This window comes from Pogona vitticeps, chromosome 2, assembly GCF_051106095.1.
Source record: "Pogona vitticeps strain Pit_001003342236 chromosome 2, PviZW2.1, whole genome shotgun sequence".
In the NCBI taxonomy this organism is placed as follows: domain Eukaryota; kingdom Metazoa; phylum Chordata; class Lepidosauria; order Squamata; family Agamidae; genus Pogona; species Pogona vitticeps.
In genome coordinates this window covers 296,394,868-296,419,716 of record NC_135784.1, presented here as the reverse complement: position 1 = coordinate 296,419,716, position 24,849 = coordinate 296,394,868, and the positions used below count along the sequence as shown (strand labels likewise).

Below are 24,849 nucleotides of genomic sequence, written 5' to 3'. Positions count from 1 at the left end.
CCTCTGAGGAAGTGGAATGCTACAGACCTAGTAATATGACCTCTTGAACCTCTTGGCGTTTGGTTCCACCCACAAAGGTGTCTTTGTAGAACAAGCCAGCTTCTCCATCCTGGTGCCCTCAAGGTGTGTTAATTTATAATAGGCCCAATTCAGAGTGGTGTTTCTCTGCTTCAAAGCCCCTTCCCAAAGTTGGAAGGGGCAGAATGTTTAAAATTTCATTTCCACATATACCTATTGAAACAGAAAGATTTCCTTTTGGAGGCCCTGCACCCATTGTCCTGGCCACGAAAAGCAACCTAGGTGGCAAACAAGAAGTCTAAGGGGTGGTCCCTGTTACATACAGCACTGATGTTACCTGTCTGTCATGGGTTTGGAGGGAAAGTTCCATCCTATGGGGAGTGGAAGGCGGGACATCAGGAGGAGGGGCTGTACTGTATATATATGTGGAGTGTGTGTGAAGAGTTTAGGAGATGCTGAGAGACGCTGGGTTGTGACGAAGCAGCAGCTGGGAAGAAGAAGCTGTTGTGGGAGTCCGTGTGTCAGACAGGGTACTACTGTGTGTCAGAGTACCAACCTGATAGGTTCAGGTGTCTGTTGGGTAGCCAGAACTGATAGGTTCAGGGTCTGTGCTTCAAGTTAAGGGTTCTGTGTGAACCAAACTGTATGCTTGTATGTGTGAGAATAAGCCACGTTACTTTATCTTAGTTACCTGATTGTTTATTTTTCCCTGTGTGTATGTAAATAAACCTTATTCTTTTTATTGTTTAAAAATCCATCCCTGGTCTGTGTGACTTCTTAAAGGGAATGGTTGGTGGCAGCTTAGTGTAACTGTGTGACATATCCCAGTAGGTCTGGGTTTGTCACATTGATTGGTGTCCAGCGTGTGGGATACGACTGGTCCAGTTGTCCAGCGGTCCAGCAAAGCCTTGGCAAGTGTGCCCAGAGCAAGGGGGGTCTAGTCAGGGACAGTCTGAGGCGCGTAGGTAATCTTCTAGGTGTACCTCACGGGGAGGTGCGCTAGTAGAAGAACGTGCCAACTGGGGAGACTTAGATTAAGGTGCTCTGAGGCAGCCTAGTTTTGGCGGGAAAAAGCTGAGGCAAAACTGCGTAGTAACAGTGATCTAGCTTGCCAGCTGAGAGGCCCAGCAGAGGGGGGTAGGCTCTGACTCGATACTGTTGCAAGTTAGTGCTGAAGAACAGCAGCAATCTCTAGGGAGAGCTGGTTCTGAGGCAAGAAGGAAAAAAGTGGTCGTTTTATTTTGAGGCTTGACTTTTTAAAGCAGCCTGTTCTGAGGGGGGATTATGCCCTTGACTCGAAGCCAGATGGCAGAAATGAGTGATGTGAAAGACCCCCAGATTGACCAAGGTTCTGAGGATGAATTTGGCTCAGTGCAAGGTGACAGCACAGGAGAGCAGAACCCAGAACTCAGAAAAATACTCCTAGCCCAACAGCATGAACTGAGGGTGAGGGAAATGGAGGAAAGGTTAGAGAGAGAAAGAATGGAGGAAAGAGAGAAACAGCGGCAATTTGAATTAGAGAGAGAGAGAGAGAGAATGGAGAGGGAAGAAAGAATGGAGAGAGAGAAAATTGCTCTGGAAAAAGAAAGAATGGCGTTTGAATTAAGAAAACTGGAACTGATGAACCAGAACAATAATAACAATAGGGATTCTGAGGGAGGCCAATTGTCTAAGGCTGACCTGAAGAAATTCCCTGTGTACCACAAGGGAGATTGTCCTGAGGTGTTCTTTTCCCTAGTGGAAAGAGCGTTTGTGGACTTCTCAGTGAGGGAAACTGAGAAGATGACCATCATGCGATCTTTAATCAGTGGTAGCCTGGCTGAGGTTTATGCCGAGATGCCTGAGGAACTGATGAAAGATTTTGCAGAGTTTAAAAAACTGGTGTTTGCCAGACATGGGATAAATGCGGAGCAGCTGAGACAAAGATTCAGGTCCCTCACCAAGAAGCCAGAGCAGACTTTTACCCAAGTGGGGGCCCAATTGGTGAGGCTGCTTGAGAAATGGCTATCGCAGGAGGGAACAGAGACCTATGAGCAGCTGAAAGACTTGATAGCACTGGAACAGTTCTATTCAGTCCTGCATGGGGAATTGAAATTCCAGGTGAGGGAAAGGAAACCGAAATCTGTGGCAGCAGCCGCAGAGATCGCAGATTTTATTTCCCAAATAAGGAAGCCCTTGGGTGAGGGGAAATCTGTAGGTAAACCCAAAGAAACCTACAGCAAGTACTCTCAGGGACCAGGGAAAAACCAGCAAGGGGGAGGGGCCCATGGTGAAGGGAAGCCCTCAGACATGAAACCAAGACCTCAGATTTTGGAGGGAAAACCAAAACAAGATGAGAGAGAATCAAAATACACCAGAAAATGTTATTTCTGTCAAGGAAAGGGTCATCTAATCTCAGATTGTGAGAAATTAAAGCAGCTAAAAGGAATGGTGCCTCAGGAGTCTAGTGGAACCAAGCCAAAAGCTGTGTTCTGTGTCCAGAAAGAGCAAGGCTCAGTCTCACTGAGGGAGCCTGTTGCCATGGCTACTCAGTCTGGAACAGCTACCGCTGCTGATCAGGCTGAGGAAAATGGTCCTCTTGTGGAGGTAAAGCGCTGCTTGCTGATAAAAACAGATTCTCAGTTGTTTGAGACAGCAGGGGTGGACGTAGGAATACTTGACCGTCAGTATAGGGGGCTGCGGGACACTTGTTCCCAGGTAACCCTGTGCCATCCAGATATCATCCCTAGGGAGTTTATAATCCCAAATGAGAGCATGAAGGTGGCAGGGATTGAGGGGCAGGTAATCTCTCTGCCAGTAGCAGAGGTACCTGTCAACTTTCAAGGCTGGAGGGGAGATTGGCGGCTAGCGATTTCATCGACTCTGCCAGCAGCCGTGCTCGTGGGAAATGACCTGGCTGAACATGTGAAACGGGTGCTAGTGATTACACGCTCACGAGCCACCACAGGGACAGTTCAGGGGGGTAATGATGAGCCAGAGACGGAAGCAGAGGGGAGTTCAGAAGCTGTGGTGGAAACCTTAACCACAGACAGCAGATTTGGACAGGAGCAAAAGGCAGACGCCACTCTCCAAAAGTGTTTTGAACAGGTGACTGACGCCCAGCTAACACCTGAAACCCCAGTGAGATTTCTGGAGGAAAAGGAGATTTTATATAGAGAAACCCTGAGGAATATCTCAAAAGGGGGAGATGGGATCAGAAGTCAGCTGGTGGTACCTGAAAAGTATCGCCCCATGATCTTAAAAAGGGGTCACTCTGACATGTTTGCTGCACACTTAGGGGTGAAAGGGCCCCTTGATTTGATCAAACAAAATTGGGAGCAGATCACCCAGGATGACCCACAAGACGTTGTGACATACGTAGACACCTTGATGAATGACCTAAGGAGAAATCTAGAGCTGGCAGCAGAAAACCTGCAAGCTCAGAAGGTCAGACAGAAAACATGGTATGACCACAAAGCTAGAGAGAGGCACTTTGACCCAGGGGAGGAAGTGCTTTGGCTTAGGCCCTGCAGAGAGAATAAACTGCAGCTCAAATGGGCAGGACCATATAGGGTCATTTCCAAGATGTCAGACCTGAACTACCTAATAGAGCAGGAGGAGAACCAAGCAAGGAGGGTGGTTCATGTGAATGCCCTAAAACCCTACTACAGAGGGGAACAGAGGGTTTTATTCGCGATAAAAGCAGCTGAGAGTGAGGAAGCTGAATTACCCTTCTGGGAGGGTAGAGGGGAAGTAAAATACAACCCAGAGGAAGTAAAGATCAGTCCTGCACTCACCCAAGACCAGCAGCAAGAACTAAAAATGCTGCTTAGTAAATATCAACAGGTGTTTTCCAACAAGCCGGGGATAGTGAAGGGAGTGATGCATCGGATCCACACAGGGGATGCACCCCCGCAGGCAGTATCCCCATACCGAGTAACGGGACCCTATAGGGACAAGGTGCGGAAGGAGCTGGACGAGATGCTTAGGGAGAACATAATCGTCCCCTCTTCTAGTCCTTGGTCCTCTCCGATAGTCCTTGTGGACAAGCCTGATGGGAGCATTAGGTTTTGTGTTGATTACAGGAAATTAAACCGTGTAACCACTCCTGATGCCTACCCAATGCCCAGGCTAGACAACCTGATTGAAACCATAGGGGGTTGTCGGTTCATCTCATCATTGGACCTGGTAAAGGGATATTGGCAATTAAGAATTGATCCCAGGGATCAAGAAAAGACTGCCTTTTGCAGCCCTTTTGGTCTCTATGAGTTTCGAGTCCTGAGCTTTGGTCTCAGAAATGCACCAGCCACATTCCAAAGGCTGATGGACCAGACCTTGGCAGGGCTCAGTGACTTTACAGTGGCCTACATTGACGACATAGGGATCTTCAGTAATACCTGGGAAGATCACCTGATACACCTGGAGTTAGTGCTGCAGAGGTTAAGTGCAGCAGGGCTAACAGTAAAGGCCAGCAAGTGTCAGCTGGGTAGCCCAGAAATAAAATATTTGGGTCACATGGTAGGGGGAGGAGTGATAAAACCCCTGGAGGCCAAAATAGAAGCTGTTCGTGATTGGCCCAGACCCAACACCAAGAAAAAAGTCAAATCATTTCTTGGGTTGGTGGGCTACTACAGAAAGTTCATCCCGAGGTTTAGCGAGATTGCGGCTCCGCTGACCGATCTGACGAGGAAGAAGGCTGATGACCGCATCCCGTGGACCAGCGACTGTGAGGCGGCGTTCCAGAGGTTGAAGGAGGCGTTAATCAACTATCCTGTGCTGCGGGCTCCAGACTTCGACCGGGAGTTCATCATCTACACCGATGCGTCTAACAGCGGGGTAGGAGCAGTTCTGTGCCAGGAGGATGAGAATGGTGACCAGCATCCAGTGTCCTACCTGAGTAGGAAACTTCAAAAAGGTGAGAGACATTTGGCAACCGTGGAGAAGGAGTGTTTGGCCATAGTCTACGCGATCCAGAAGGCCAAGCCTTACATCTGGGGAAGACATTTTATTCTGTGTACTGACCATTCACCATTGCAATGGTTAAAGACAATGAAAACCCACAATAGCAAACTTATGAGGTGGGCTTTAAACCTACAGGACTATGACTTTGAAGTGAAGGTGGTCAGAGGGTCAGTGAACTGTGTTGCTGACGCCTTATCAAGAAGACCTGAAGAATGAAGACGGCGAAAGAGCATGGACTATGTGTATATAATGATGACAAAAAGTAAAATGTACCTGGTTTTGAATTTGGTTTGTATGAATAAAGGTAAATTGATGTAATGTATATGGTAAATGTTTAAAATGCCTAATTGCTATGGTTAACTTAGAATGTAAGTATGAGTAAGTATAATATGGTATGTATAACTGTTGTTGTGTGTTTTATTCAGGTTGTTTTTTGGTGAAAAGCACGTTAGCTTTCCCCCTACAAAACAACTTATAAAGAGGGGAGGTGTTACATACAGCACTGATGTTACCTGTCTGTCATGGGTTTGGAGGGAAAGTTCCATCCTATGGGGAGTGGAAGGCGGGACATCAGGAGGAGGGGCTGTACTGTATATATATGTGGAGTGTGTGTGAAGAGTTTAGGAGATGCTGAGAGACGCTGGGTTGTGACGAAGCAGCAGCTGGGAAGAAGAAGCTGTTGTGGGAGTCCGTGTGTCAGACAGGGTACTACTGTGTGTCAGAGTACCAACCTGATAGGTTCAGGTGTCTGTTGGGTAGCCAGAACTGATAGGTTCAGGGTCTGTGCTTCAAGTTAAGGGTTCTGTGTGAACCAAACTGTATGCTTGTATGTGTGAGAATAAGCCACGTTACTTTATCTTAGTTACCTGATTGTTTATTTTTCCCTGTGTGTATGTAAATAAACCTTATTCTTTTTATTGTTTAAAAATCCATCCCTGGTCTGTGTGACTTCTTAAAGGGAATGGTTGGTGGCAGCTTAGTGTAACTGTGTGACATATCCCAGTAGGTCTGGGTTTGTCACAGTCCCCTTCCCAGAGAACCTTGCTGGTGCCACACATATTGCCATTAGATGCCAAGTGAAGATTTTATATTCTCCCACAATTTTTCAGATCCATTGTCTTAGCATTCCGAATTACAAATATCATGTATAATTACACCATGGAGGTTGGGTGTATTGCTTTCCTTGACAATAAATCTCATGTTGAAATGTGTGGTTTTGATATATTGGAATTTGGTACTAAGCTTTAATATGTTATGCTTGCTTGAGAATCACTTGGAAAATAAAACTTTTGCCAACCTGTATGACGGCATAGCTAAGAGAGTAGGTTACCTGGCTGTGGAGCCAAAGCTTAAGAGCTCAATTCCCCACTGTGCTTCCCAGCAGAAGAGCCAGCCTATGTAGCCTTGGGCAAGCTGTACAATTCCAGAGTGTCTCCAGAAGAAAGGAAGGGCAGACCACTTCTGAGTACCATCCATATACATGGAAAGGGGCATCGTAAATTCGACTCAGCTTGGCAGCACATGTTATTATAAATCCCATAAGTAAACCTGAATAATCCAGGCACTAAATACTGATTCCTGATATCATTGTGTAATTTTATGCGGAGGATCTTTCGTGACTTTGAGAGCCTTGTAAGGATTCAAAGCATATACTAATTGTTTTAAATACATAGATGGAAAGTGAGTGCTTTGGTCTCTCTAAAGCAGTGACCATTAATTGGTCTAAAAGCTTGTTAGAGCTTTCAGGAATTCAAGAATATCTAGGATCTCAAGTTTGGGAACTACTGTTGTAAAGTCCTGTATGAATATTGAATGATCAGGTATGGACGGCAATAAGAGGGGTAGCTGTCATAGGCATGTATTTAATAATATTCTGGGAATTTTGTATTCTTTTCTAGATAATATACACCTATATTGATACACACTATTGAAACAGAAATCAATCTTCTTCTTCTTCCTCTTCCTCCTCTTCTGAACTTCTGCAGGCATAAGATAAAGAAATAATGTTATTAAAAATGCACCCCTTGAACTGGATTTCCTTCCAATGATTCTATCAAATTATTCTTCTATGTCTGCCATTACCAGTGCTTGGAAATATTTTATTTAAAACAAATTACTATTCTTATTCACTGATATTTCAAGGAATTAATTAAAAATCCAATGGCTGAAATCCTGTTCCATTGTTACGCAAAAGACTTACCGTATTTTTCGCTCCATAAGACGCACCTTTCCATAAGACGCACCAATTTTTAGGAGAAGAAAACAGGAAAATATAATCTGTTTTCTTCGCTCCATAAGACGCACAGACTTTCCACCCCCCTGTTTTGTGGGGGAAAAGTGCGTCTTATGGTGCGAAAAATACGGTATGTTTTGGAAGCCAACTGCTGTAAATTAAGAAATTTCCGTAGATGCTATCTGTTGAATGCTAAGTCAAGCAATTCAGTGTGCAACAGACACAGTTTGTGGAGATTTCTTAACTTACAGTAATTTGCTTCCAAATATTGCACAACAGGCTTTCAGCCATGATCATTATTGTTCTCATTAAATATATTACTGTCATTTTCAGCAGTTCTACTTGATATTGAAAAATCTAAGACCAAAATCCTGTCATTTCTCTATGCCTGGGTAACTCAAACATTGTCCAAGTGGTTGCAAAATTTGTGCCAAGATGGAAGTCACATCTAGCAAGCAATTCCACAGGCACTGTTACACAACCTGAATAAAGTATTGATACCCATTTTTACATCCTGGGACCACCGTTTCTCTTTGTTTGACAAATAAGACATGTAGTCTGCAACATTTCTTCCTTCTTTGAAGACGTTAAAAATGGAGAATAGAGATGGAGATATTCATATTCATAAACAAATATGAATATTCCTGTCCCAGCAGCACCTAATATGAGTCCAGCCCCCAGAATTGCCCCATCCACTCATGTGCTGCCTTGCCACCGGCATCCCACCCTTTCCGCCAATTGCAGCAGTAGCTCTTTCTATCTCTGCTCGGTTGGCCACTCCAGGCAGGAAGGCGAGAGGACAAGCCTCCCCACATGGCTGCTGAGTGGCGAGACAAGCAAGGAGGCAGAGAAGCTATTGCTGCAGTTGGCAGGAAGAGCGGGACACTGGCAGCATGGCGGCAACTGAATTGAACAGCTGGTTCTGGGAGCTGAACCCGCATTAGATGCAGCTGGGATGAAGATATTCATATTCATTTTCAAATATCCCCATCTCTAATGGAGAGCCTTGTCAGTAAAAAGAGATGGCAACCTTACACATCAGCAAGGGACAGAAATTCAGGAAGTGTGGTGCGCAAAAGAAATCTGCACCACAAACATGACTATACTGCAGAACACCAATTAGTTTTCTGCTCCTTTGGTGGTGAAATGTTTGATATTTCAGTACTAGAAAGACAAAAGTTTTCTTCCTGAATAGAATGATGGGCTAAATCTCTAACAGACCACTTGTCCTTCAAAATTCAGCAGAACTGCATTGCAGCAACGGTGAATGAAATGTGTACCTGGCACCCTCCAAATGTTGTCACATGACAACTACAGTTCCCATCATCTCCAGTGGCTATGCTGGCAATAATGGGAGTTGCAGTTCAAGGCATCTGGAGGGTACTAGGTTATGGGAAACCATAACACGGTGCTGGTTCCTGAATTAAATGACAAAAATCCATGCAGTACTACCAAAAGGTGGGTCCCTCTGCTTTCTCTAAAATAATTTAATATTTAACACATCCACTGTTTCCCCTTTTTCCTTCCTCTTGTTCTCTTTTATTCCTGTTCTCGCAATAAATAACTCAATTTGGTTTTGCAACTAAGTATATGAGTTTAAGTGGGACATGGTGGCGCTATGGGTTAAACTGCAGAAGCCTCTGTGCTGCAAGGTCAGAAGACCAGCCGTCATAAGATTGAATCCACGCGACGGAGTGAGCTCCCGTCGCTTGTCCCAGCTCCTGCCAACCTAGCAGTTCAAAAGCATGCAAATGCAAGCAGATAAATAGGTACCACCATGGTGGGAAAATAACGGCGTTCCATGTCTAGTCGCACTGGCCACGTGACCATGGGAACTGTCTTTGGACAAACGCTGGCTCTACGGATTGGAGACGGGGATGAGCACCACCCCCTAGAGTCGAACACGACTGGACTAAATGTCAAGGGGAACCTTTACCTTTATATGACTTTTTTTTTAAAAATGGCTTTGTAACATTAGATTATCTACCTCATAACATGAATCTCTCACTAATTTTAGCCCGGCAGCTTAGAAGGGAAGAATCAACCCAGGTTTGGATACTATTGACTTACGGTTTCTTTGAAGTGCCTTCAGTCCCTTCGCTCCCTTCATCTCCGGACGGCCTGAGGGAAGAACAGTGAAAAACAGGTATTGAGGAGAATTTGTGCTGCCACGACCGTTCACTTGTACTAGTCTGTAATTCTAGCTTCAAGCGTCCACCACCAACTACATTGGCATTTCATTACAGAGGTGTGGGGTTGTGCGGGGCTAAAAGCAACATTGCAAGACCTGTCCTTAACAACGAGGGCCCTGGTCACACAAGGGAAACGTTATGTTGGTATTTTTTTTCCCCTCGTCACTCAATGCAGAGGCAAGACTGAGACATTTTCCTGGCTAGCGGTGCCACTGAGGAACATTTCCCCACTGTCAGGAAGGTTGTGTTGTACTGGTGCACTCCTTACTGGGATTGCCTGTGTGCACAGGAGTCAAAGCCAGGAAGATGGCCGCCATTACTGCACTGTGCACATTTTTTGTTTTATTTTTTGTGTCCAATACATCGTTAATAAAAGTATGTCACTTGGGGGGGGCACCATTACATTATTAGTGAGTAATCGGTGCAACAGAGGGACACTTTCCTAAACAGAAACTTCTTCCTGATCAATGTTGCCTTTAATTTTTAACTCCCATGTGCGAGTCTCCCCCCCCCCCCCGTGAGATTCCATTGTGACAGGAACGAAAGGGGCTGGAAACAATAGCTGTGGGTGCACGGGGGAGGAAGAAAGCTGTGCAGAAGGGAGGACGGAGTCAAGCTCGCTCCCACAGTCATGCACGTTAGAAGATTTGTTTGTGATATATTGATGTGTACAGGGGCTAAACTGCTCTTTGAAGCAAGAAAGAAAATAAACCAGTACCGTGGTGTAGCAGGCCATAAGAATTCAAACAGGAGGAAATAAATCAGTACTGCTAAAAGTTCTTGGGATATTTGTCCTGGGATATAAACCACATGACCACGATTCAGTACAACAGAGGTATGGAAAGTGCCGGAAGAACTAGAAAACATTTCTCTCATGTGACCAGGGCCTAGGATTGCTTTGCCCCTTCTTTTCTCCCTACACTTTGGGAGGAAAGAAGAGTATTTTTCTTCAAGCTCTGAGGAGCAGATCTTTTTGAATTAAAGAAAACAGTGTTTGTAGCACCTCAAAGACTTGACAAGTTCTACCTGGAGTAAGCTTTTCTGGGCTGCAGCCACCAGTGGTTCATGAAAGGTTATGCCCGTTAAAACATGCTAGTCTTTGAGGTGCTGTAATAAACTTTTGTTATTTTTACTGCAACAGTTACTCCATCAAGAGAACCATATTAAGTTTTTCAGTCTGTACGAAATGAGCAAAAGGATGAACATGAGGTGGAGTTAATTATCATAAATGTAATGTAATTCAAATCAGTAAGTTTCCTTTAATGATCATGGATCTGACAGTCTTCACACAGAAAGCTGCCTTTCAGACCAGCTGTTAAAGTCAGTTGAAAGAGAAGGGGGGGAAACAGACCCCGCTTTGTTACAGATACTCACGCTGTCTTTGGACTTGAGGCTTCGCCTGTGGCCTCTTCACTAGGGGGTGGTTCAGCCGCTGCAGGCGGTGGCGGAGCCCTAACGGAGTGAGAAACAGGCCTTCAGGAGACTGGCATTGCAGGTAAGCTAGCTGACTTTGTTTGCAGTACAGCTAAAAGCTGGCATCTGCTCAGACCAACACTGCCCTAACACTAAAGCTTTCAAAAGTCACTTTTTGGGGAGCAGATCCAGTGACCATCCTGGCTGGGGGATTCCGGAAGCTGCAGAGTCCAAAGAGTAACTCCACTTTTCCAAATGTAGTGTAAACAAATAAGAACCTAAGTATGTGTGGCCCAAATATGCTCTAGTTCACCAAAATAGCACACCCCCTCCCAAGAATCATCAGGACGCTTGACCCATATGAGATAAGTTTGCTTCAAGTCTGGCCTGTGTTCTACCTGTATTTGCAAAGTCACTGAATGAGCACATACTCAGTCAATTATCTATTTTATGGCTAGTATTGGAACAGGAACGGCACAGAGATATGCATACACAACTGCATGCACACATGCACATGCACAAACACACATGGACATAGAACTACTGGATATCTCAGTGGTTTAGCTATCTGGCTGCGGATCCAAAGGATGGGAGTTCAATCTCCCACTGTCCCTCCTTGCCAAGGGCTGTATTTGATGATCTAGAGCAGTGGTCCCCAACCTTGGGCCTCCAGATGTTCTTGGACTTCAGCCCACAGAGGTGGTGGTGAAGGCTTCTGGGAGTTGTAGTCCAAGAACATCTGGAGGCCCAAAGTTGGGGACCACTGATCTAGAGGGTCCCTTCCAGCTAAGCTATTCTGAGATTATTATTACAGTAGGATCTCATATCCACAGGATCAGTATCCATGGTTACACTTATCTGCGGTCTGAAAATATTAGAAATATTAAAAGAAAAAAACTAGAAATATGTATTTTCATTATACTTTTAGCAGAACTGGCCACTACAGGGAACCAGAGACCATGCTACATATTCTTGTTGTTGACCAGTTCTGGTAATAATGTTAATACTTTTTTCTGGACTTTTTCTTTTACCTTGCCATGTATTGCGTTCGCGATTATTCACAATTTCCAGCAATAAATAGGAACCAATCCCCCATGGATATGAAGGGCCTACTGTATTATACTTTTAGTTTTGCAAGATCGACTCCCAATAGAGAAAAAAAAACCCAAACAAACAAACAGCCTGATGGGGACAGAACATGCTCAGTGGAAATGGGAGTACTGACTGAACATCTAATAGAATGTAATAGAATGTCTGGAAATCTAATCTAAACCACTGTGAACTGCAACATTGTGTTACAGATCTCATCCATAGATCCCTTTTTATTAGAGGAAGGCCTAATATTAAGTATATTGGAGTGGAGATCCAGTATACTTAATATCAAGTGCAGTTAATATCAAGTATAAGTATATTAAGTATACAGGTGTTTTACAGCTTGAAACTCTTTATCGAATGTCAATCAAACTTTTACTTGTTATTTATGCTGATTATAAATAACCCACAGGATTTTGGCTGGTGTTGCCTATAGATGCTGTCAACACTGTGGAATTTCTTTTAATGCAACACTTCATAATTGCAACATTGCGTTACGGATCTCATCCATAGATCCCTTTTTATTAGAGAAAGGCCTAATATTAAGTATACTGGAGTGGAGATCATCCTGCAGCTAACTTGTATAAGTGTAATAAATATGCTTAGTAAAGCAGCCAACATAAGGATGGTTTGGGCAAAATTCTGAGCAGGCTACCCTCACCTATTTCTCCCAAATGACTAGTTGCAAAGGGAATAAGCCGTAGCCCAGGTTTAGATAACCCTGCAATTACTCACAATTTCTTTGAACTGGCCTTTTTAACAAGAGGCTCCTCAGGAGGAGGAGGAGGAGCTGCTGCCTCTCTGTCAAAACCAGGAAAAAAGAGAATTAACGAAAGGTTATGGCATGTAAAAGCTGTTCTCATCCGTTCCCTCACATGGTCATGATCCCTGAAGTTTTCTTCAGCAACTGTTCAGAGTGTTGCTTTCAGGGAGTCCTAGACCAGTATGCCACACATTTTGAGCCAAAAGTGAGCAGGGCCTTAGCTTCCTGTTATGTAGGACTTCAGCGTCCAACCTTGCCCAAGCGTTAGTCAATCTCTGTTTCACTTTTCTAACAGGTTCTCGGTCTTTTCCTCATAGTCATTTTTAAAATTATAGGTCTCATTTATTCTACTGTAATTCTATTTTTTTTTTTGCCCACTGATCTACTGTTCCCTCTTGCAGACTGTTTTGAATGGCATCAGGCTGCTAATCTGTGCCACAAATTAGAAAACGGAAAGGCATAACTAACAACCCAGGTTTTGCATCTCTTGGGGTTACTTACATTTTTATGGAACTGCGCTTTTCCATAGGAGGGGGCTCAGAGATTAGGGATGCTCTGAAAAAGAGGAAAAAACAGACATTTCATGGAATTTGCTACACAAGGGCTCAGGTGTTTTGCAGCTTGAAACTATTTATCGAACGTCGATCAAACTTTTGTTATTTATGCTGATTATAAATAACCCACAGGATTTTGGCTGGTGTTGCCTATAGATGCTGTCCACACTGTGCAATTTCTTTTAATGCAACACTTCATAAATGTAATTTTTCATTATTGCTTTATGGTTCAAATTTTGTTAGCATTTTAAGGACGTTTGTTATTATTAATACAGTTAACAGAAGATGATTGCAAGTTTTGGCAAGGATTGATTAATAGATATTGTAATGAAGGGAAGAAAGCTAGAATAAATAAAAGGTACTGGTATAAAACAACAAAAAAGGAGGTATAGGCATACCAAATATAAAAAATTATTATATGGCTAATCAGCTGATTATTGGGAAATTATATATAACCCAGAAAGGTTAATTTGGTGGGAAATGGAATCATCAGAACTACAGGTTGATACTAGAAAACATCTATTTGGTATAATTAAAAAACATAAAATAAGTGAAATTAATAACCTATTTTTAAAAACTATGTTAAATGTGTGGTACAAGTATAAAAAGAATCTATGTGCGTCTAACTCTTCATTAGGATTAGTGACTGAAATAGAAAATTTTCCTGCCATTATTTAGAATTATTTAAAGAAAAAAAGTGATTTGATTAAAAGATTGGTTGGATAAAATGAGATCAAAAGATCAAAATAAATAAAATAAAGATTAAAATCAATCCTTAAAATAAGAATATATCATGGTTGCATTATATCCAATTAGAAAGATGGACTAACGAATGGGTAAAGAAGTACAACAAAGGTAGAGAATATACAAAGTATGAACAGTTTCTATTATCATATGAAGATATCCAGATGACTAACTCAGTGAAAGGTGTAGTGAGTAAAATTTATAAATTCCTGCTAGATCTAGAAGAAGAAGAGACCGAGAATGAAGGATTGAAGCTAGTGTGGGAACAAGGCTTAGGAAAAAGAATAAATGGTGAAGAACGGATGAAGATGTTGAAAATGAGGGTTTTATGTCGGTGAGAATAAAATAATTTTTTTTCAAATTGGGTTTAAGATGGTATTTGACACCAATAAAATTGAATAAAAGTAACGCTAGTTATATGAATGTCTGTTAGAAATGTGAGAAAGAAATTGGTATATGGTGGGAATGTGAAAAAGTACAAAGATTTTGGAAACTAATCTTTAAAGAATTAAATGATGTATGTGAAAAAGATATAGAATTTAATCCTGAGATAACTTTGTTATTAATATTTGAGAATGTGGAATATGATAAGATCACTAGAGAGTTGATTACCAATTTATTAACAGCAGCCAGATTAATAATAGTTAGCAATTGGAAATCGAAATTGGAATTTCAAATGGAAGAATTGTATAATCAAATATGGAACATTGCTATAAATGATAAATTAACTTGTAATTTAAAGGTTAAGAAAGGAGAGATGGAAAATAATAATTTTATGATATATGGGGCAGATTTCTTGAATATGTGCTAACATGAGGAAAAGGGAAAGCTCCAAATCAGGAATCAATGCAGTTCTTCAGAAAAGGACAATAAAGAAAGAAGAATAAAGATAATGGAAGAAGAGGATTACTGCAAGAGGTTCTGATTAGGGTGGTGGGGAACAGTTGATTTGTATTTTGGTTTATGTATTTTATGTTTATGTTGTAGTTTATCTAATAAAATTTTTAAAAAGCAATTAATAATACAAAAAAAACCTGTACAGGCAGCACATACAAAAAGAAAATCAGATCCTGCCATTTGTAAAACGAAATCCTGTTGAAGGAGTGCAGTATACAAAATAACCAGTTTGATTTATTATTACTATTACACATAATTCATGATACTACTGATAGCCCAGGAGAGAAAACAATGAAGTATCAGAATTGCTGAAATTCAGTTTCTTGATTACATTTGCCGGTATTTATTAGGTAAGAGTCTTTGCCTTTATGAACAACGCAAGAGTCGAAAATTCAGAAGGGGAAGCATTTAATGTAAATCTCCAAGAGGAGAAAATTGCTTCTGTTGAATTTTTGCCACTTATAGGAAGGAAGGAAGGGAGGGAGGGAGGGAGGGAGGGAGGGAGAGAGAGAGAGAGAGAGAGAGAGAGAGAGAGAGAAAGAAAGAAAGAAAGAAAGAAAGAAAGAAAGAAAGAAAGAAAGAAAGAAAGAAAGAAAGAAAGAAAGAAAGAAAGAAAGAAAGAAAGAAAGAAAGAAAGAAAGATCTGCAATGTAACAAGCTGAGGTCTTGAAACAGCCCTTTACATTTATACCTTGCACTGGCCCGGTTGAATATATCTTCCTCATCTGATGAATCAGCATCATGCAACTTATCAACCATGCTCTTTCTCTGCGTATTATCCACGGGCCGATACATGTCTTCGAGCCACATAGGTTTATCAAGTGAAGAAGCTACAGAACTCTGCAAAGAAGAATGTGAGAATGGGTCACACAAACAAAACAACCAAACAGCTTCACAATTGGGTTTATTAAAAAAAGCCATAGTCTTCAGTAGCTTTTCCCCAATTTTCCCTTATATAATGTGTTGCACAACCATTCCCATCAATGCTGTGTCCAAGTAGGCTGAGGAAGACGAGAGCTATAATTCAATACATCTAGAATGCACTTTGGAAAGGTCTGGCTGAGGTGGTCAAAAGCCAGTTTCTCATCATTGTTTCTTCAGACTCCAGAACAGGGCTGGACAACTGACCTCCAAGCTTTCCAAAAATTGCTTACTCAAATTCCTATCAGCCCTAGCTAAAGTGGCCAATGATAAAAATAACTGTAAAAATCTGGATAGCCCCACTTTGTCCAGACCCATTCTAGAGTTGTATTTCTCCACCTCTGCTACCCCCAGATGTTTTAAACTTCAGCTTCCAGAGTCCCTAACCATTAGTCGTGCTGGCCATTAGTCTTTGTTGCCAATAGAGTAGAACTCTATCTGTGGGGGATCCATTCCATAATCTATCACAAATGCCTGAAACCACAGATAGCAGCGAAGCCTATAAAAAAGGAGTCAGAACAAAAACCACAAGGCACACCTCCTTGTGTGTTGTATATCGGGCTGCAGCAAACCATGGGTATCTGAAATCGTGGATACCAATCTCACAGATACGGAGGTCCTATAGTAGCTTCACGATTGGTCTTTAACTACAGATGCCATAATTGAGACAGGGAGAAAACATAGGTCAGCTGCTACCTAAGTCTCTAATAATGCATGACTCTTCTCTCTCCCACCAAAGTGAAGGGGAGGTGGCCTTAAGGAGAGAAATTAAGTGCTCCACTTAGGGAAGTAATATAACAAGCACAACATCTTTCAGTTTCCTGGCGTTGACACTGGAAGGTCCAGCTCTCCCGGGCAGTGTGTACTGCAACATTCCTATGGGGTCTTTGCAAACAACATACTCTCTTGCTAAACACTTTATATTTGTCAGACTGGTAGATGCACTGCAGAAAGAGTTTGGAAAAGTTACTTTTTATGGGTTAAGAACTCCTAGAATTCCTCAGCCAGCATTCAACCGTTAGCTGGAGGATTTTGGAAGCTTTGGTAATTTCCTTCTCCCAACCCAACTTTTAAAAGGCTGTGGTGATGGTTGTTGTTGTTGTTGTTGTCCTTGTGGAACAATAAGGCTGTCACAAGGCCACATTGTGTGTCTGTAAGAACACGTGGGAATGTGGGGCCTCAACTTTTAAATCAAACAGCAAGACAGGATGATTAGTCCACCCGCACTTTTCTATTTATGGGACAACATACCTGCTTTTCTGGGGTACTTTTCTTCCTTCTACCCAGAAAAGACCTTGGAAGAAAGAATTTAAACATGAGAATTTTTTAAAAAAACTGTTTAAAGTAAATCTTCATTTAATGCTATATAAATGTTTCAGGCTGAGAAAGATTATAGATTTCAGGGGTGAGGAATATATATTGCATTCTCATACTTTAAATCTCAGGGCAACACTTGCTTTGACTTTTAGGATCTTGGGCTTATGTCTGATAAAGTTACTTTTATATGAAAAAAAATTATAATTGCCTCAACGCTTGTCTGCGTTATTGTTATCAAAAGTGATCAGAGCAGCTTGATTCTCTGAATGTAACATCATATATTTAATGTGCAAGTTTCAGGGCTTCATTGGCAAGTCTGACCAGTCAGCTTTAAAAGAAATACATCACTGGAGAGGTGATGTTTTATCAACTTCTAATTACAAGGTCAGCATCTGATTTGACCTACAATATGATTTCAATCCTGATATCCACTCCTTATAAACTATATCTTTGGCTTTCAGTAAAAGTAGAAGTATTCTGATACTGGGCTAATTCCAGTGTTAACCCTACCCAGAGGGGACCCAGTGACATAAATAGGACATATAAGTTACAAACAAGTTGAATCCTATTGTTATCAGTTGGTCTACTCTAGTTAAGACTAGCATCGTTTAAATGCAGTAATCCTGCATGCAACATTTTGACAGTGAAGACTAATAAAATCTCTGTGTCTTCAGGCAACAATTACCATTTTTCATCTGAGGTGCCTTCTCTTGCTTTAGCAGAACGATGAGAACAGATCTGTTGAAGAAGAAAAGAATGGAAAGCTTGTGAGTAATGACTGTAACAACAGCCCTGCAGTTTTACACAGCTGGGGGGGGGGCGTTTCCATTCTGACCAGAACAGAGTCCTGTTCATGTGGCATGTCTGAACACTGGGATCGGGGGGGGGGGGGGAGGGAAGAGGAGGTCTAAGGATCTGAGGTATAACAATTCTATCTTATTGGCTCACAATATTTGAAATGAGAGCCGGGGCAAGTTACTTTTGGTGCTTCACCTCCCACAATCACCAGTCAGTGGCCATGCCACTGGGAGTTATACTCCAAAAAAAAGTGATTTTGTTCCATGCCCTGAGGTAAAATATAAGGGATATGAGTATGGAATGGTTGCCCATCTAACAGTGGCAGAATATCAGGTTTTTTGAGGACATTCATTTTCCCCTTCAACTCACTTGGGATACAACAATTTAATACCCCGAGATATGACAATTCAATACTCTAAGATTAAAGAGTTTAAACATGCATTTTGGCTTACCTCAATTAGACAAATTACTGCTATAATAACCATTATGACTGCGGTCAAGGAAATAGCCAACAAGAGTTTGCTGTTGTACCCATATTCGAGAATCCCCTGCCTTGATATCTACAAGAGTTGAAAAAAGAATGAAAAGAAAAGTAGGCCATCTTGGATTTTGCATTTTTGCCAACACTCTGAACCAAAACATTCCCTGAGGTACCAGGTGGCTTGCTTGCCTACGAGCATATTAAGGTCCCTTACACTAGGCTGGAAGGTGAACTGTCCAGTCTGGAAGTATGGTGGGGACAGCTGTCAGCTCAGATGTCAAGTTCCAGTAGGGGAAAGTCTTCGGTGGGCAAGATTCCAGGGATGGGAGGGGCCAAATGCAAATCTTAACAACGTCCTGCAAGTACAACAGGTTTCAGATATTCAAAGTGTTCCCAGGTTGCAAAATTCCAGTCCCGCTCTCTCCGGAAGCTATCCTCCTGGTTTCTTTCCAGCTCTATATCCTGAGATGTTTTCAACTTCTGTTTCCAGACATTTTCCTAGCACTGGGCCTCAGATTTATGGTCATCCTTAGATGCAGTGAAAGGATTTCTGCAAACCCTCAGACAATTTGTATTTTGCCTCTCCTGTCTCCCTTACCAAATACTACAGCATATTGTTAACATTTCCTCTAAATGATCCTTGCAGTTTGCACCGTTAACACCTCTGCTGCAATACATATGTTTATGATTTCCATTCCTTCTTATAAACAACATATGATTCAATCATTTAGACTAGAGGTTTATGGTATTTTCCCCCCTCGGGTTGTGGAACATGATATAACTGAGAAATGTTGATGCCATGATGCGTTGTGCTCTCAAGGTTTATGGCCCACTACTAGCTTTGATTAACCATGTATTACAAGCTCTATTATGCTTCAAACACCTGCAAAAAATTTTCCCTTCCTAGTCTCCAACAACAGTACATGTGGGAGAGAGAAAGAAAACATGCCTGTCATAAAAGTTCTATCATTTTGTTTGCAGCTGACTTAGTAACAATAATGTCAGATTCAAAAATTGAACACAGCGTTGGGCCAAATCCAGTTTTAGTTCAAACTAGAGCTGACAAACTTGACTTCTGTTAGTAAATAAGAAGTCTCATTATCTTCAGTGAGCCTACTCTAGTTGGGAATAAACTTCTTCACTAATTAGGCCCACTGGGGTTCTCTTTGCCTTTGAGTCTTGGGCTTCTTTATCTCTTTCTGCTCATTGGTTGTAGCCTAACCCCAATAACTTGCGCAACACAACTTGCACTTCGTGGCTTTTTTACAGGAAGGTGTAACACAGCACTTTACACAGTAACAGCTTTCCAAAAAAAAAAAAAAAAAAACAGGCATCAGATGAACTCCCAGTGACCTGATCTGGTAGGCCAGGTTTACCCCCTCACCTCATCAGAAGGTTTCCCCTCATTACTTGGCCTTGCGGTGCTCATGTTGCCTCCTTGCCACAAGGAGTAAGTCTCCTTGATGTTTTCTCGGTCACTAAAGAGTTTCATAAGGAGGCCTGTCTTAGAGATGAGCTTAGCACAAGCCATCTGGATGTCAGGCTTCGTACAGTCCATTTTCAGTATCCGGATCACATGAGAGATGAGGTTCCGCACTGGTATATTTGGGATGAGGGGCTCCAAGCGCTTGTTCACCTCAGCCTCAAACAGGCTGCCTTGAAGCAAATAGTCACCCCCAGATTGGAGAGAAGTGGCCTGTGGAGAAGCCGTAGTCAGTTGTTCATGATGTTCCCAGCGCGTGTCTTGGGACAGAGTTATGTCTGGTGAGAGCTCATTCAGCGTTCCAGTGCCTGCAGCCGGCATTTGGGGTTTGTTCTCTTTCTGCATGAGACGGAGGAACTCTTGATCCTTTTGCAATGTCTGAGAGTCCAGCTTATTTCCTGGCAGAAGATTCTCTGAATTCTCTCCGCTAGGCGTATTTCCTGACACAAGATCCCCAGTGTTCTCTGTATCTGAAGAGCGGCCAGGCGGACTCTCTGACGGAGCCTGCTGGCTACCAGATGTTTCTTCCTCCTGTTTCCTGACTGTAGGCTGAAACACTTCATTGATGGGCTTCCTTAATTTCTTTGAGTGCTTCAGAATAATAACTACTCTGCCTGTCAAGTCATCTGCAGCATTTTCATCCATCACAATGGAAGCGGTCAAGCTGGGAGCCCCTGTCACGGCTTCCGAAACAGAACGCTTCCCCGAGGACTGAAACACACCTCGCTGAGGCCTGAGGAGGGAAGCAGCACTTTGGTGTTCTAGGCTCCAGGCTAGTTTCTTCTGTCTGGACTGAGTCCCTCTGTGCAAATCTAGGCTATCTTGCTGCTCTGCATCTTGTCGAATGACAGCCTTTGGAAATTCTGTGCCCATCCTGGGAAATGGTTCTCTTTCACTGGAAATTTTCCCAAACCATTTTTCTCTCTTGACTTCTTCCCGGTATCTTTTCAGCCTTATCACAGGAACCTCAAACTGGATTGAAACTTGCGTAGGGGCTTCCTTTTGCCCTTCTGTCCCTTGACTCTCCTTTTCATATTCTGCAATTTTTTCTTTCAGGGCCGCTTGCAGCAATTTGGCGAGCAAGTACAGTTTCTTCAGGTCACTTTTGTCTGCCCACGTCACATCCATAAAGTCATCCGCTTTCAGGTTGCTTAATTGCTTGACTGTTGTGAAAATGTGTGGGGTGAGGTTGTGGAAATGGATGCCAAAATGTGAGAGGCCCTGGGTCACTGCAAGGGACAGGGTTGAGTTGTCTTGTAGAGGCTTCTCAGGAAGAACGGTCAAGATGGTTCTTGTATTTTGCTTCCTGGTTTCTAAGACCTTCATGACTTCATTCTGCATCTTATTCAAAGTTCCTTCTTGGTCTGCTCAGGAATAATAATAAAAAAAGATCATATTGATTTTGGAGAAGAGGAAGAAGAGGAGGAGAAATATCTGGTGTCTACAGCAGAGATGGGCTGAATGTTTGGAGAAGTTTAGAAAAGAGAGATGCATGTTTGCAGAAGTGCACATCCACACGACGTTGTGTGTGGAGGGTGCTGTATAGCCGCTTCACCACCTATATTCAGGACTAATACATAGTGTGTATCATTTCTCCTGTTTTACAATTAGTTCTGTTTTACTATTTTTCAGAAAACAGGAACAGCCCTATGATTGAAACACTGAACAAATAAGGAGAGTTTTACCATGAAGCGCCCAGTCCATCTAGTTTTACCATTTTCTTGCCACTAATGCAAATGGGCAACTTGCAGCAGCAACAGGTCTCTGCGCATGGAAGGATGGGCTTTGTAAGCAAGGCACTTTCTGGTTGAGCTTGCTGCCTTACAATGGCCACTGCTCCTCAGCTCCCAAGAATTGTCCCAGAACCACCCTTTGTTGTGTCCAGAAAGCAGCATTAAGATTTTTTTCAACATTAAATGCCTAACTATAAACATCAACTTTGCACAAGCAAATGTTTGGCAGTAGATCACCAAGGAAGTTATCAAGTGTGTTATCTGTTTGAGCTGCAGAGCTGAGGAGTGCACACTGTCCGGAAGAAGGTCTTTGGACCACATGGCTAATCCTGTTTCTGCTTGGCTTCTTCACCAAGTCTTACATGGTGGCCAGAATCCAATTGGTGATTTACACTTGTGTAAAGGTAATGGCGGGGAACGTGGTGGCGCTGCGGGTGAAACCACAGAAGCCTCTGTGCTGTAAGGTCTGTAGATCTTCAGCTGTAAGATCGAGTCCACGTGATGGAGTGAGCGCCCGTCGCTTGTCCCAGGTCCAGCCAACCTAGCAGTTCGAAAGCATGCAAATGTGAGTAGATTAATAGGGACCACCTCGGTGGGAAGGTAACAGCGTTCCGTGTCTAAGTCGCACTGGCCACGTGACCACGGAAACTCTTCGGACAAACGCTGGCTCTATGGCTTGGAAATGGGGATGAGCACCACCCGCTAGAGTCTAACACGACTGGACAAAAATTGTCAAGGGGAACCTTTACCTTACCTAGGGACGTGGTGGCGCTGTGGGCTAAACCGCAGAAGCCTTTGTGTGCTGCAGGGTCAGAAGACCAGCAGTCGTAAGATCGAATCCACGCGACGGAGTGAGCTCCCATCGCTTTGTCCCAGCTCCTGCCAACCTAGCAGTTCGAAAGCATGTAAATGCGAGTAGATAAATAGGTACCACCTCGGTGGGAAGGTAAACAGCGTTCCGTGTATAGCCAGGCTGGCCATGTGACAATGGAAACTGTCTTCGGACAAACGCTGGCTCTACAGCTTGGAAACGGGGATGAGCACCGCCCCCTAGAGTCGGACACGATTGACTAAAATGTCAAGGGGAACCTTTACCTTTAAGGGTAATGGCAATTGGCAACAAGTTGTTGCTTATTAAAAAGTTGCATTCCTGGGCAGGTACTCCTTCCTAGAATGCAAATGGCACCTTGCTTATGAGGGGCAATTTGCTACCTAGACTTCCTGGCATTTATCTCATATAGATCACCAACAGGATTCTGCTCACTGTATTTTAATAGTAGGTTATATGAGAAAAAAATAGGGGGTGGGGGGAAGAGAGCTATTTATAATGACTATTTGCAAAATGATCTAAATCTGTTACAATTAAGTCTCCAGGTTAGGGAGGGCTGAATCCAGTTTTATTAGGACTGCATGCAGGCCTGTGCTTGCTTTGGCTTCCCTGCATTAATCCGGACATATAAACTAGTAAATGAATGGCTCATTTATTCCGTAGAAAGCTCTTAGTAGAATTTTCTGGTGATGCTCTAGAACCCTATATAACTTGCCCAAGACTAAACAGGATGGCTTTTCTCAATTTGTTCAATGCCAAATTGACCTCCCATCTGGTGACTCTATAGCCAAGTGCTCCAACTCTGTTAGCTATCCTGCTAGCAATTAAAAAAAAGAAGTGAGGAGCAGAGCTACATTCTGTGAGCCCCTCCCCAACAGTGTACAGATCTCAGAAATCCCTTCAGCTGATGTTTGTGCTCTTTGTGCAGAGGTCTGCTGGAGAAGGTCATGTGATGCACGCCATTCTGGGAAAGAGACTACATGCCATGACCGAGCTCCTGGCCCATGTATTCACATTGCCACTGTGTTGAATGCCTGAATAGGAAGCTAACAAAGGAAACTGAGTTCACGGAAATGGCTCTCAACCTACCACACAGAGTGGTGTTTATGTCACATGCCTCTGTGCAATCCAATTTGATGGTCTCACACAAAACTTCGATGTCGTCCTGAATACGGCAAAGGCAGCAGAACACCTTCTTGGGCAAGATGCTATAGAGGAATCAGGAAGACAAATATCTCACCACTTTTGCTCAGTCCTTTCAATGTCTGGTGACCTCTGAACTCTTTTAGGTCAAGAACAATCCACATCTCATTGCAAGGGTGGATGGACAGCACTCTTGCATCTGAGGATCAGCCCTCTCCTTCTTATGGTTGGTCCCAACCTATTGTCATTAAAATGTTCTTCCATGCCTATATCTGTCTAGAGAAACTCCCTTTTATTTTATGAGATAGCAAGTGAAATGAGACAGGAATCCTCCTGTATGAATGCTGATAAACTGCTCCATGAAAATTACAGCATTTAGAGAAAGCTTCCACATCTCATTTCCTACACCGAGACTGTATGAGAAAAGGTGGAAACGGGAAAAGGGGAGGCAGATAACATAGAGCTAACAGCCTTTTCCACTCGTTCCCCACAGTCTTGAAACCCAGCAAAAGGAAAAGGCCACACAGTACTTACAGTGTTTTCAGCTGAATGGAGGTTTTCAGTATCTCCACCACAACATTTGGCACAATATTTGTAGCACCTAAATCTCTGCAAAATGACATACATTCTTTGTTGTATTAGTCAATAGGAACAAGAGACACAAAAGGATAGTCTGCATAGTGCAGCAAGGCTATATAATAACTATTTGACCCTATTTCATGGGTCTAAATAAGCTGGCCTAATGCATTATTATTCAGCCTATTTTACCAGGTAGGATGAAATTAATAACCTTCCTCTGTTTTCCTTTCCTAATGTGCCACTTCCTAAACAAAGGACACAAGCATGATAATATTTGAGTACAAGGGGATGGATTTATTGCTTCTGGATGACATTTAATATGTTGCAGAATGGAAAGGCTTTGCTCTCCACCTGGCTTTGAAACACCATGGGACTCCATCCTGTCATATGTCAAGCACTATTAGCAAGATTAAATAAAAGAGTGACAAAGCCTATGCAGTGTGCATTTCCCTAGCTACTGCATAATCACAGCACATGCCTAGGTGTCTAAGATGGAGAGGATGATGGTAGAGAAGATGTTCAGAACAAGATTGCTATGTAAAAGCAAGCTTAAGCCCTGAAACGTCTAACTGCGAGTTTAAACCCACATAGACGTCATGCCTCTGACTGGGAGGTTGGTCTTGTGGGACCCAAAGGCTGAACCAGGTTACTCAGCAGTGATACAAAAACAGCTGTAGCGTAGAGTTGTAACCGGGCAGATTGATCTAACACCAGCCTC

General features: G+C 42.8%; 1 protein-coding gene and 1 long non-coding RNA gene across 2 annotated transcripts; one reads left to right on the top strand and one right to left on the bottom strand.

The window, feature by feature from the left end:
* Nucleotides 1-6,800: 6,800 nt before the first annotated feature.
* On the bottom strand, nt 6,801-23,877 carry LOC110085076 (uncharacterized). Its single transcript, XM_020804902.3, has 11 exons — nt 23,499-23,877; nt 19,749-21,211; nt 18,336-18,443; nt 17,771-17,823; nt 17,020-17,062; nt 15,539-15,687; nt 13,154-13,207; nt 12,625-12,690; nt 10,759-10,836; nt 9,263-9,313; nt 6,801-6,938 (listed from the first exon to the last, which is right to left on the bottom strand). Exons 2-11 carry the CDS (start codon nt 21,186-21,188, stop codon nt 6,899-6,901), a joined length of 2,082 nt encoding a protein of 693 aa, XP_020660561.3. The 5' UTR covers nt 21,189-21,211; nt 23,499-23,877; the 3' UTR covers nt 6,801-6,898.
* On the top strand, nt 12,204-15,104 carry LOC144586653 (uncharacterized). The gene is made up of 2 exons (XR_013541584.1): nt 12,204-14,284; nt 14,742-15,104. It is a non-coding gene; the product is annotated as an uncharacterized LOC144586653 (long non-coding RNA).
* Nucleotides 23,878-24,849: the final 972 nt, after the last annotated feature.